A 12,193-nucleotide genomic window follows, 5' to 3' on the forward strand; every position below is an offset into this window, starting at 1 on the left:
ACCAAAACCAGTAAGTGGCTGCTCACGGTGCGACCCTGCCCAGATAGCACGTCAGTCCCCATGACTTACATCTGCACACTGACTTGTACATCTGAAGATACGGACAGAGAAGCAAAGCCCCCGGCAGTACTTTCAGAGACACAGCCCATCCATCATTCCTGCGGTAAACTCACATGAACAGAAGTGGCTGATCCCAAGGCACATGGAACACAGGGTATGGGAAAAACACCCAACGTAAGCATCATCGGTCTCCCCGAACTACCACAACAGGGCCAGTTTGACAAGAATGCTGGGTGACTGGGAACCACACGTCCTCAGATCAAACTGATAAACTCAACAGCAGACCGACTTTCCAGAAATGCTGCGTAAGCCAACCCAAGTCTGCATCCCAAATAGTAAGAAAACAACTCCCCCTTCCAGGACTTGGTTGTTTAAACGCAAGACTTTGGAGGTCAGGAATGTTTAGATTCGTTAATAAAACCAAAAAGAAATAAAAAAGACCGATTACAGGTGACCTGGCCCTTAACTGAAGCTGATCGAGTTCCCTCTCTGGAACACTAACTAGTGACATGTCCTGTGGGGACAGAACTCACGTCTGTTGTTCTAAAGTAAAATCAGAAACGACAGCAAGTCGGACCTGCCAGAAGAGGCAGGGCCGGGGAGATGGGATGGCAGCTAAACACACTTGTTCAAGTCTGGAGATCTGCCTTCCATCCCCGAGACCTGGAGGGGGAAGCAAAGAACCAACTCTACAAGGTCATCTTCTAAACTCTACATGTGTCCTGTGGCACTCAAACACACTCAAACACACACACACACACACACACACACACACACACCACACCACACCACACACCACAGTGACAGGCTAGGGCTGGATTGATGGCTCAGCAATGTTAAAAAAGTGTACTGCTCTGCCAGAGGACCCAAATTCAACTCCTAGCATCCACAGCAGGTAGCTCACAACCATTAGCAATTCTAGCTCCAGGGGATCTACACACACACACACACACACACACACACACACACACCCGACACGAGTACACACAGAGAACCTATCAGGCCAGGGCTGCAGCTCAGGCGACACACGGAGGGAGCAGTATGCTTGTCTGGCATGCACAAAGTCCCTGGCTTCCATCCCCAGCACCGCATACACTCCAGGGATTGTTCTTTATGCAAAACTGAACATTTCTGACTGGTCCCAGGAGCAGCTGATTTTCCCTAGTGTATGGCTGGATTTAGGAACACAACAAGTAGCTGGATATAAATGGTATTTATTCTAACCCAATACCTCAAGGACCAATTGAGTAATTCTTCTGTTCCTCTGAAGGCAAAGGAGTCTCTCCCACACGTAGGGCCTTCTTGCAGGCCCTCATCAGAGGTATGAGTTATCTTTAAATCGTCATAAATCAAACAGACCCCAAATGGTCTCTAGCATCTTTATTTCCCCAAAAGTGCTAAGAAAGACTTTTCAGATGTCAATTTGAGAAAGTGCTTCCTTCCTCCCGGCTTTACTAGTAAAGACATTAGCTCCTGATCATTCCTTCTAATTCCCCTTTCCCCTGAAACTCTGCTTTTAATAAGTCAAATATGATGATTCTCATAAAAGATTTCGTTTCTCATCTCCAAAATGGGGATGGCTAGGCTCGAAATTTAAAACAGACCTAGAGATGAGCAGCCTTGAAGGATCCCACTGGCAAGAAAACTAAAGAAGAGAGCTCACCACTCAAGTCACCAAGACAGCCTCAGGGGTAAAAGGGTCTTGCAGGCAAGCCTCACGATTTGAGTTCAATCCTCAGAACGCTCCACATGGTGGAAGAAGAGAGCCAACTCCCAAAAGATGTCCTCTACCCTCCAAACAAGTGAACGTGTATACACACACACACAGAGTAAATAAATGTAAAAAAGAAATTTTCATGGCCACTTTAGTGGTGAAGGGCCAAAACTTGTTACCAGCCTTGCTGAGACTATGAAAAGCCTCCCCAGAGGTGCAGCCCATGCCCCTTATCCCAGGGTAATTCACTCCCTGACACCCAGGCACACCAGAGACGGTCACAGTGCAGACCTCCAAATGTGTCTACCACACACATTCAGTGCCTTCTCTACTGACACCCCAAACCGGGGCATTAACTTTTGCACTCTGAAGGATGACAGTAAAATGAGAGATCATGGTTCCCTTTCTTCAGCTACACAGACTGGTTCCCACTGTAGAGGGGCATGCCTTGTTCCCGAGAGGGGCATGCCTTGTTCCCACTGGAGAGGGGCATGCCTTGTTCCCACTGGAGAGGGGCATGCCTTTCCACTTCCCAGCTATGTCCTGGGCTGATCTGAGTCAAGCAGCGTCACTGCCTGGGGTCCTGTTCTAGCTTTCGCTCTCTGGTATGATAAATACTCTGACCAAAAGCAACTTAGAGTAGGAAAAGATTTGGCTTAAATTTCCAGGTCACAGTCCATCACTGAAGGACATCAGGGCAGAAACTAGAAGGAGAGGAAGGAAAGTCAGAAATTCAAGGTCATTCATGGTTACAGAGCAAGTTTGAGGGCAGACTGGGTTACATGAGTACCTGCCTTAAAAGAAAAAACAAACAAGCAAACAAACATTTTTAAAAACCCAAAAATGTTAGGTAGCACATATCTTTTAATTCCAGGACTTGGGAGGCAGAGGCAGGGGATCTCCATAGAGTTTGAGATCAGCCTATTCTATAAGCCAATTTCAAGCCAACCAGGGTTGCATGGTGAGACTATGTCTTGATAGACGGACAGACAGATGGACGGACGGATGGATGAATGGACAGATGGACAAATGGATGAACAGATAAATAAGAACACACATGTAGGACAATCATTAAAAAGTACTCCATCCTGGAAGCAGAAAGTGACAGACCTCTACAGAGAATCATCCATCAATCAACCATCATACAAAAGCACGTGTCTGTCTGAGTTACTTTCTCACTGCCGACAGCTACAGGAAAATAACTTAAAGGGGTGGGGCTGGAGAGATGGCTCAGCAGTTTGCTGCTCTTGCAGAAGACTCAGGTTCAAGTCCCAGCAGCCACCAGGAGGGTCACAACAGTCTATAACTTTTGTTAAAAACGATTTGGCGCCCTCTCTTTGGGCACTGTATGCACATGGTACACAGACATACAAAAAAAAATACTCATGCATATAAAATAAATAAAAATAAGTAATTTTTTAAATTTTATGACTACACTCTGTCTACCATCTCCAACACACCACTGAGATGGTTTCAGTAAAAACCTTAAGTATTTCCAATGCTTAAGTATCTACTTTTCCCCCCTTATATGAGTTGATTACCTCTTTCCTTTTGATTATTTCTTTTGTGAGTACACATATTTATACATATACACATATGTACACTCATCTGCGTGGCGTGTACACTCATCTGCATGGTGCCTGGGGTAGCCTTGGGTGTTGTTTCTCAGGTGCTATCTACCTTTGGTCGGGAGAGTAGACTTGTTCAGATGAGGGCAATGCCCACGAAGGCACTGCCAGAAGAGAGCGCAGAATTGCTTGGAGCTATGAGCCACCTGATGTAGGTGCTGAGCTTTGACCTACTGGGGTCCTCTGGAAGAGTAGCAAGTGATCAAGTAGGTGTTCAACCATCTCTCCAACTTACATTGCGTTTATATTTTTGGTGTTTGTTTGTTTTGAGACAGTTCTCTTAGTGGCCTGGAGTTCTCCAAGTAAGCATGGCTGGCTGGCCACTGAGCCCAGGGATCCACCGATATTTGTTGCCCGAGTGCTGGGATCCCAAGAACATGCCACTATGCCTAGCTTTTTACATGGTGCTGGGATGTGAACTCAGGCCCTCACCCTTGCTCTAAAGGCACTTTACCGATGCCACTGGCCACCCTTCTCTATTATCTCTCCTTCTTCCTGACCTCCCTGGGCTCTTTGCCCCTTGCTCTTAGGGCTGTTTGTGCACTGATTCCCTGGTGGTAGATGGCAAACCACCTTCAATCCCAAGCATGCTTCCTCCTCCTAAGCAGTCTGCTTGAGATACTCGGTTTTATGTAACAAGCCATCCAGAATAAAGAACACATTTTCCATGCTTCCTTGAGCAGAGTGTGGCTAAGGAACTGAGCTTGGCAAACATGATACCAATGAAACAGTTATATAAATCACTCAAAGGGATGGAAAGATGGCTCAGCAGTTAAAAGTGTACACTGCTTTTGCAGAAGACGCAAGTTCAGTTCCAAGCATCCACGTCAGGCAGCTCACAACCTTTCTGGTCTGTACAGACTCACATGCACATACCAGTATATAGACAGACAGACATACACACACACACAAACACATACATATATACACATAATTAAAAAAAATAAAAATCAATCTTTAAAATTTGTTGACTGTTGCATGCCAAGGGAGAAAAGAAGGAACTGGAGGCTGCATACGAAGCCCTTGCTCACCTACCCCAGGTATCTATCTCACACATCTCAGTCTCTGTGGAATCTGCGCTGTGCAGCTGATCTGGATCCACGCCACCCTCCCCTTAGGCTTGAACCTGGCTCTCCATGCAGCATGCTTACTTTCACTATTTCACAAGTATTTGCAGGGTGCGTGTGCGCGTGCGTGCGTGCATGGGGGGGGTGCGTGCGTGTGTGGGGTGTGTTGTGTGTGCTTGATTTTTTGTTTGTTTTTGCTTTTCGAGACAGGGTTTCTCTGTGTAGCCCTGACTGTCCTGGAACTCACGTTGTAGACCAGGTTGGTCTCAAACTTAGAGATCCACCTGCTTCTGCCTCCTGAGTGCTGGGATTAAAGGCGTGTGCACTACAAATATCTGTAATGGTAACTTCGGAACCTTTAGCCTTATCCATGGTTAAGAGTACTGATGTTAATCCCAGCACTCGAGAGGCAGAGGCAGGCAGATCTCTGTGAGTTCGAGGCCAGCCTGGTCTACAAGAGCTAGTGCCAGGACAGGCTCCAAAGCCACAGAGAAACCCTGTCTCGAAAAACAAAAAAACAAACAAAAAAAAAGAGTACTTGATGTTTTTCCAGAGAATCAGAGTTTGGTTCCCAGCACATACATAGGGCAGCTCTCAACTGCCTGCAACTCCAGCTCCAGGGAACCCAAGCCCTCTTCTGGCTTCCTCAGACCCCTGCACTCATAACGGCATACATACACACACACACACACACACACACACACACACACACACACAAATAATAAGAAAAAAATTAAGCTGAGTGTCTGAAATCCCAGGCCTGAGCTTTCTTTGCTGGTACTCATCTTGGTCTTGCCAGTAAGAAGCCATGCTGGGCAATAAACTCCATACAAACGCCTCTCTCCTTCTATCCTGAAGAGAGCAGGGGCCTCCACTGCCTTGTGTATCACTGCCCTGTGGCTAGGATTAACCTTACCAGATATTAAGCAATCAATAATTAGTTGTTGGACAAAGTGACAGCTGAAGTGTTGTGTAATTGGGACATTTGCATTTGTTTATGGACAGGTGTGCAGAGCTGAGTAGCCCAGTGGCAGAGTGTATGCTTAGCAGGTGTGAAGCCCTGAGCTCAAACCTCCGTCATCAAGAAAAACTAAAACAAAAACCACAAACACTTAGAGAACCCGTCTCGGAAAACTGAACAAACAAACAAAAAATACAAGGGAAAGGAAGATCTATAAGTGTGAGAAGAAGGCAATCCATTTTTACCAAAAACTACTATGACATGATTCTAGCATAAGAAAAACACACACACATACATACATACACACACACATATAGTATGATTACAACAACATATGCACCCAAAACCCAAGCTTATGTGAGGGTCAGTATGTGGCAAGTTCAAAGCCAGCCTTAACTACGAGACCCTGAGAATCAACTGGAAAAATTAAAATGGGTTATATATCAATTAAAATACTCTGAAGAATTTCTTAAAACTAAAAGATAAGATTACTATACATGAAATAACAATTGCATAGATCTATACAACAACATGCAAACAACACTTCCAGGCCTAACATCAAAAATAAAGGTCAGCCGGGTGGTGGTGGTGCACAGCTTTAATCCCAGCACTCGGGAGGCAGAGGCAGGTGGATCTCTGTGAGTTCGAGACCAGCCTGGTCTACAAGAGCTAGTTCCAGGACAGGCTCTAAAACTATAGAGAAACCCTGTCTCGAAAAGACAAATAAAAGTGTGGAGAGATGGTTCAGCTGCTAAGAGCACTGGCTGCTCTTCCAGAGGACCCAGGTTCAATTCCCAGCACCCACATGGCAGCTCACATCTGTCTGTAAATCCAGTTCCAGGGAAACCTGACACCTTCACACCAATGCACATAAAGTTTAATAAATTTTTAAAAATAAATAAAATAAAATAAAGGTCAGTAGCAGCTGCTGGGCATAGGGTCGTTGTGCCAGCACCAACCAGGAAGCCCCTGTCTTGGTGACATCTAGTAATCTGGTCACTCCAGATTCAACTGACTCCAGCGGTCCATCAACTGTATCTACAATGCACACAGTTCGCAGAAAAGAAACATAAATTTTGCCCCTGCAAACATCCATTTAAAACACTGTGTTGAAAGATCTGTATGCAAAGTCAAATTTGGATATTAAATTTCTGTTCTGCTGGAAAACCAACAACCTCCAGGCAGAAGATCTGCAAGAAGCTGCCTGGATTTGGGAGGCATTTGGAAGATATATGGATGCTAATATTCTTTATACGGTATGTGAGCCAAAAGTCAAAGAAAGTACATATAAAACTCTATTACCTTGTGGACAGACAGAGCTTGAAGACTATTTGTCATTTTTAGGCAGTAGCCACTGCTGCTCAAGCCCCAATCTTCTCGAAGCTGACCTCAATATACAACTAGCTGGGAGAAAAAGACAATTTACTGAAACAAAAAAATAAGTATTGTTTCCTGAAAGTCACCCTCTGTTCTGTGTATTTATAGTCAGCTAGCTCATCAAGATGTAGAAATTTCTGGAATCAATTTTCTAGTGCTACAAAACAACCATCATCATTTCAGCAAACTTCCAAAGATAAGTAACAATTACAAAATATGGTTATTTTATGTTGGGGACTTCGTTCGGTAGGGAGGTGGCTTTGTTTTGAGATACAGTCTCCAGAAATAGCGGGGGGTGGGGGGGGTTGGTTGCAGAAGTGTGAATGGGGAAGGTGACCTCAAAACTGACAGGGAGCGGAGAGAGAGAGAGAATGTACACACACAGAAAAGGTTAGAAAAGACCAGTCCCTAGAATGCATGCCCTGTGACCTAGTGCCTCCAAACAGGCTCCGCCTCCTACTTGCCGCTGCTGAAGCCGCCACCAATGTCATCACCACAGGAAGTGTCTTCCCATTAGGTCAGAGCCCTCGGGACCCAGCTGTCCCTGGATCTGTCCTCACTGACCCAGTCAGAGGTTATATTTTATTCTCTACCGTTTTCTCCTGGCAGTCTCTCAATCCAACCAAACTGCCAATCAGGACTAAGCATCAGCAGGCTGAAGAGATAGGCTCAGTAGTTAAGAGCACTTGCAGAGGACCTGAGCTCAGGTCTCAGCACCATGTCAAGCAGCTCACAACCAACCGCCTGCAAGTCCAGTTCCAGAAGGTCTAATATCCTCTTCTGGTCTCTGCAGTCAACCCTAAATGTGTGGCATCAGACACACACATACACACACACACACACACACACACACACACACACAATAAAACTAAAAATAGCTTTAAAATGAAAGTTAATTAAAGTTACAGCCGGGCAGTGGTGGCCCGGGCCTTTAATCCCAGTACTCAGGAGGCAGAGGCAGGAGGATCTCTGAGTAGGAGACCAGCCTGGTCTATACAGCAAGTTCCTGGATAGTCAGGGCTACACAGAGAAACTTTGTCTCAAAAAAGAAAAAAATAAAGATCACATCTCATTTCTTTACTTGCTTCTTTGTAGCTCTCTTTATTAGCCCTCAGCTTCAACATTCAGCCCGTAACATTTTCACGGTCAGAGATGAGCCGGGCTATTAAATGTTCATCTGCGTGAATTGTGGGCCACTTCAAAGACTGGTTAGTTTAAACAGTAGGCACAGGTTGGAAAGATGCCTAAAGTCTGTAAAATGCTTGCTGTACAAGCAGGGAACACCTGAGTTTGACCCCCATAACACACAAAAGAACTAGATGTGGTGATGTGTGCCTGGAACCCTAATGCTATAGAAACTCTCTGACCACTGTAGGGTCTCAGGTCAATGAAAGACTGCCTCAAAATAACCTGGGGAGCAGACTCTGAGGTTGACCTCTGACCTGCATACAAACACAGGCAAACACAAATACTAACTCGTATAGAACACTCTCTTAACGAGTATGTGATTTAACTCCCTCAAGCCATCCCAGCACCTGGAGTTTGCCAAGCTAATGTTTGTTTTTGGGTTTGGGGGCTTTATTTTTTTGTTTTGTTTTGAGGGGAACAGGGTCTCACTATGTGTCCCTGGCTGGCCTTGAATTCACAGAGAGCTAAATACCTGGGGCATAAAATTCAGTGACAAAGGACTTGCCAAACATACATGTGATCTCGGCTTCAATTCACAGCACAATGAGAGAGGAAAAAGAAGACACACACAAGGGACAGCTATTTCCAAGAAGACATTAAAACTTTTTTAAAAGATTTGTACTATTATTTATTTACATGTATGATATGTTTGTATGACTGTGTGTGTGTGACTGTGTGTGTGTGTGCACATGCACGCATGTGCACAGTGCATAAGAGTGCAAGCGCCCACAGGAACCAGAAGAGACAGCAGATCTCCTGGAACTAGAGGTGCAGGAGGCTGGGAACTGCTGGGAACTGACCTCCCTTCCTCTGCAAGAGCAGTGCAGGCTTCTAACCACTCAGACATCTCCCCAGCCCCAAGACATTAAATTCAGATGCTCTGACTTCAAATTACTCAGGAGCTCACACCGACACTCAGTTACTCAGGAGCTCACACTGACACTCGGTTACTCAGGAGCTCACACCGACACTCAGTTACTCAGGAGCTCACACAGACACTCAGGAGCTCACACCGACACTCAGTTACTCAGGAGCTCACACAGACACTCAGGAGCTCACACCGACACTCGGTTACTCAGGAGCTCACACTGACACTCGGTTACTCAGGAGCCTACACCGACACTCAGGAGCTCACACTGACACTCGGTTACTCAGGAGCTCACACTGACACTCGGTTACTCAGGAGCTCACATACTCAATTCCAAAAATGTCTGGAAATCAGCTTTATACTTAAACGAAGGTTGTCTGTTGACATCCCAAGTAGGCATGCTGAATGCTGCTACCCAGCACACTGCACTATGGACCTTGTGGAGATGTTATTCTTTTTAAATGCATGACAGGAAGAAGACATCAAATGGACATAAAGTCAACACACTAAAGAGAAACCTGGTAAGAGTCATCACATGGGAAATGCCCTTTACACCTCAAAAATATCTGAAGATTTTCTGAGCCAGAAAGCCAGTAAGGCTCAATGGGTAAAACTGAGAAATCCTTCCTCAGCGAAGTAGAAGGAGAGACCCAACCCCAAATACTGTCTTCATGCCTTGGTATGCGCCCATACACGCATATCACCCAATCATAATAAATACTTAAAAACTGAAGGTGTGGGACTGGAGAGGGCTCAGCAGTCAGCAGTACTTGCTGCTCCTGCACAAGTTTGCCGTCCACCATCCACATGGGGAGCTCACAACCGCCTGCTACCCTCCTCTGTCTCTGAAAAGACGGCTCTGTGCCTTGGAGCACTAGCTGCTCTCGCAGAGGCCCAGATTCAGTCCCTGTCACCCACACGGCCAGGGTCTCACACCCTCTTCTCAGCTCGATGTACAAGGCATGCACACAGTATACATGCAGGCAAAACACTCACACACATAAATTTTCAAAAAATAATATAGAGAAAAATCCAAAAGAAAAGCAAGTATTTTAATCTTTCCGTATTTTAAAGAAAGACGAAGTAAACACAACTCCATTCATTTCTCTTCCTTATTTATTCCTTTTTAGGATGACGTCAGAACTCTTACCTTTGCAGCTAAAGCTTTCAAACTGTCTAGGAACCGTTGCCAGAAATCTTTGAAGAGCGGGCGGTCGATCTTCTTCAGGCTGTCTTTGGTGCTGGCATCCACGCTCACGTACAACTGAGTAACTGGTGTGAGGTTCCTTGGTAATGAAAAAGGAAACAAAAGAGAAAATACTGCCTTCATCAGATCCCATGACATAAAATCTATCGTCTGGAAGAGACAACTCAGCACTGCTCTGGTCTAGAAGGGTCCATCTGGCCCACATGTCCAAAGCACCTCTGGCAGAGCTAGGAATGGAAGCTAAGGCCATGTGCAGCTAGGGAAGACTCCACCCCTGAGCTACAGCCCAGCCACAGTGACTTCAGAATGAGACACAACGGGAAGTCTAATAAGCTGAAACATCACACTAATTATTTGAACCTGGTCCATCTTTGAACACTAGGTTTCAATGGGAAGATGAAATGAAGCCTAGTCCGAGACTTGCAGCCGCGGCGTAGCAGTTGGACAGTTAGACAGGGTCTCCTCATGAGTTCTGCCCCGCGCTCATGCAGGTGGAAACTCCTAACTGTGTCCTGTCTAGATCAACGGGCCACCTGCATCCCCAGGTCACTGGAAGAATCTCCAAAGGACAGGAAATGCACCCAGCCCACACACCTTATGTGAAGAGCACTGAGCCACCACACCCAAGCTTCAGAAGAAGGAATGGTTGCCTCTAGCCTCACCTAGGCTGAGATGCCAGGCAGCTCACCTGATCTCCTCGGGAAACTGTGCATTGGTGACGAGGAAGCTGGAGATCCCTTGCTGGTGGAGCAGCTTCAAAAGCCGGTTGATCTCTGGGTACATTATGGGCTCCCCCACAAGTGACAACGCACAGTGCTTGACCTCCATCCCCTCTTCAAAACGCTCTGCCTTGAGCCCTGGCACACCTGAGAACCCCAGGAAGAGCCAAGTCAGAGCAAGGCATAGACACAGCGCGACACTTCCGCCACCAATGGCGCTGTGACTTTAGCGGAAACTCCTTCCCTATTTTTTGAAATGGGAGCTCACTTTGGCCCAGGCTGGACCAGAATGCTCCTGCCTCAGCCCCAGAGCCGCAGTCACAGGAGCAAGCCACCACACCCACCTTAAAACTCAATTCTCACCAGGCGGTAGTGAGAACGGGCCTTTAATCCCAGCACTCAGGAGGCAGAGTCAGAGTCAGGTGGATCTCAGCTGAGTTTGAAGCCAGCCTGGTCTACCAAGCACATTCTTGGATAGCCAGGACTACATAGTGAGACTCGGTCTCAAGAAAACAAAATGCTGGGGATGCAGAGACAGGAGAGTGCCTGGCTCAATGTCAGCCAGCCTCACCTATTTGGTAAGTTTCAGGTCCCTATCTCAAAACAAACAAACCAAAAAAATAAAATAAAAATAATAGGATGAGCAGAGCCTGCGGAAGGACAACTGCTTGTGAGCTCGAGCACGCACACGTGTACACACACACATACACAATCAGTGAGTATTGCCACTACCACCCCAACAATAACCAAGAACAGAAAATGGACTTGGAAATAAAAACATGAAGGTCTGCGCCCCCACCCCCACCTGGGATCTAATCACCGCAACGCAGGTCAGAAAGCTAAAAGTGACAGATGGCATCTGTGTGCCCGACACTCTGCATGTGCATTTCCTGTCAGGATTTCTGAGTGAGAGTTTTTCTTGCGTTATCAAAATCTAAGATTTAACTCAAATAAATCCAAGTTTTAAATAAAACTTGATCCTTAAACTCAGTCTGTGTTGCCAAGACAACCTAGCGCTGAGCCTAACGAGCCTGGTTAACTTTAAACTCCCCGTGAGCAGCAGAAGAGAAGAGAAGGTGGATCAGCCTCCGACTCCGCCTGGAGAACAAGGAAGTGCTGGCTAGGCCTTGCGGGGCTAGGCAGAGGCACTGGGCTCAAATCTGACTCTACGGAGGCCAGTCTGATACCCTTGGGCAGGGCTCTGGCCTTCTCTTCCCCAGCCAGTGCTTAACATGGTGACTGGAGAGGGAGAACAAGAATGAAATTAGGGGCTGCGGATGCGGCTCAGTTGGCCAAGTGCTTGCCCATCAGGCACTGGGTGCACACCTGTAACTCTAGCATTTGGGAAGAGGAGGCCAAAGGGCCACAATTTCAATGTTATCCTCAGCTACATGGTGAGTGGGA

The 12,193-nt window shown here is 46.3% G+C and overlaps 1 protein-coding gene across 2 annotated transcripts in view; it reads right to left on the reverse strand.

Moving 5' to 3' along the window:
- Positions 1–12,193, reverse strand: part of LOC121446069 (S-adenosyl-L-methionine-dependent tRNA 4-demethylwyosine synthase TYW1) — a 77,884-nt gene that overhangs the window by 33,280 nt on the left and 32,411 nt on the right. For both annotated transcript variants that reach the window (XM_041648432.1, XM_041648433.1), the window contains exons 12-13: positions 10,759–10,936; positions 10,014–10,149 (exon numbers count right to left, since the gene is read on the reverse strand). In XM_041648432.1, the coding sequence (XP_041504366.1) occupies positions 10,014–10,149; positions 10,759–10,936 (314 nt within the window). The remainder of the gene's footprint in view (positions 1–10,013; positions 10,150–10,758; positions 10,937–12,193) is intronic.

This window comes from Microtus oregoni, unplaced genomic scaffold, assembly GCF_018167655.1.
Source record: "Microtus oregoni isolate MIOR12 unplaced genomic scaffold, Mior012 000003F_ref0000135, whole genome shotgun sequence".
NCBI lineage: Eukaryota > Metazoa > Chordata > Mammalia > Rodentia > Cricetidae > Microtus > Microtus oregoni.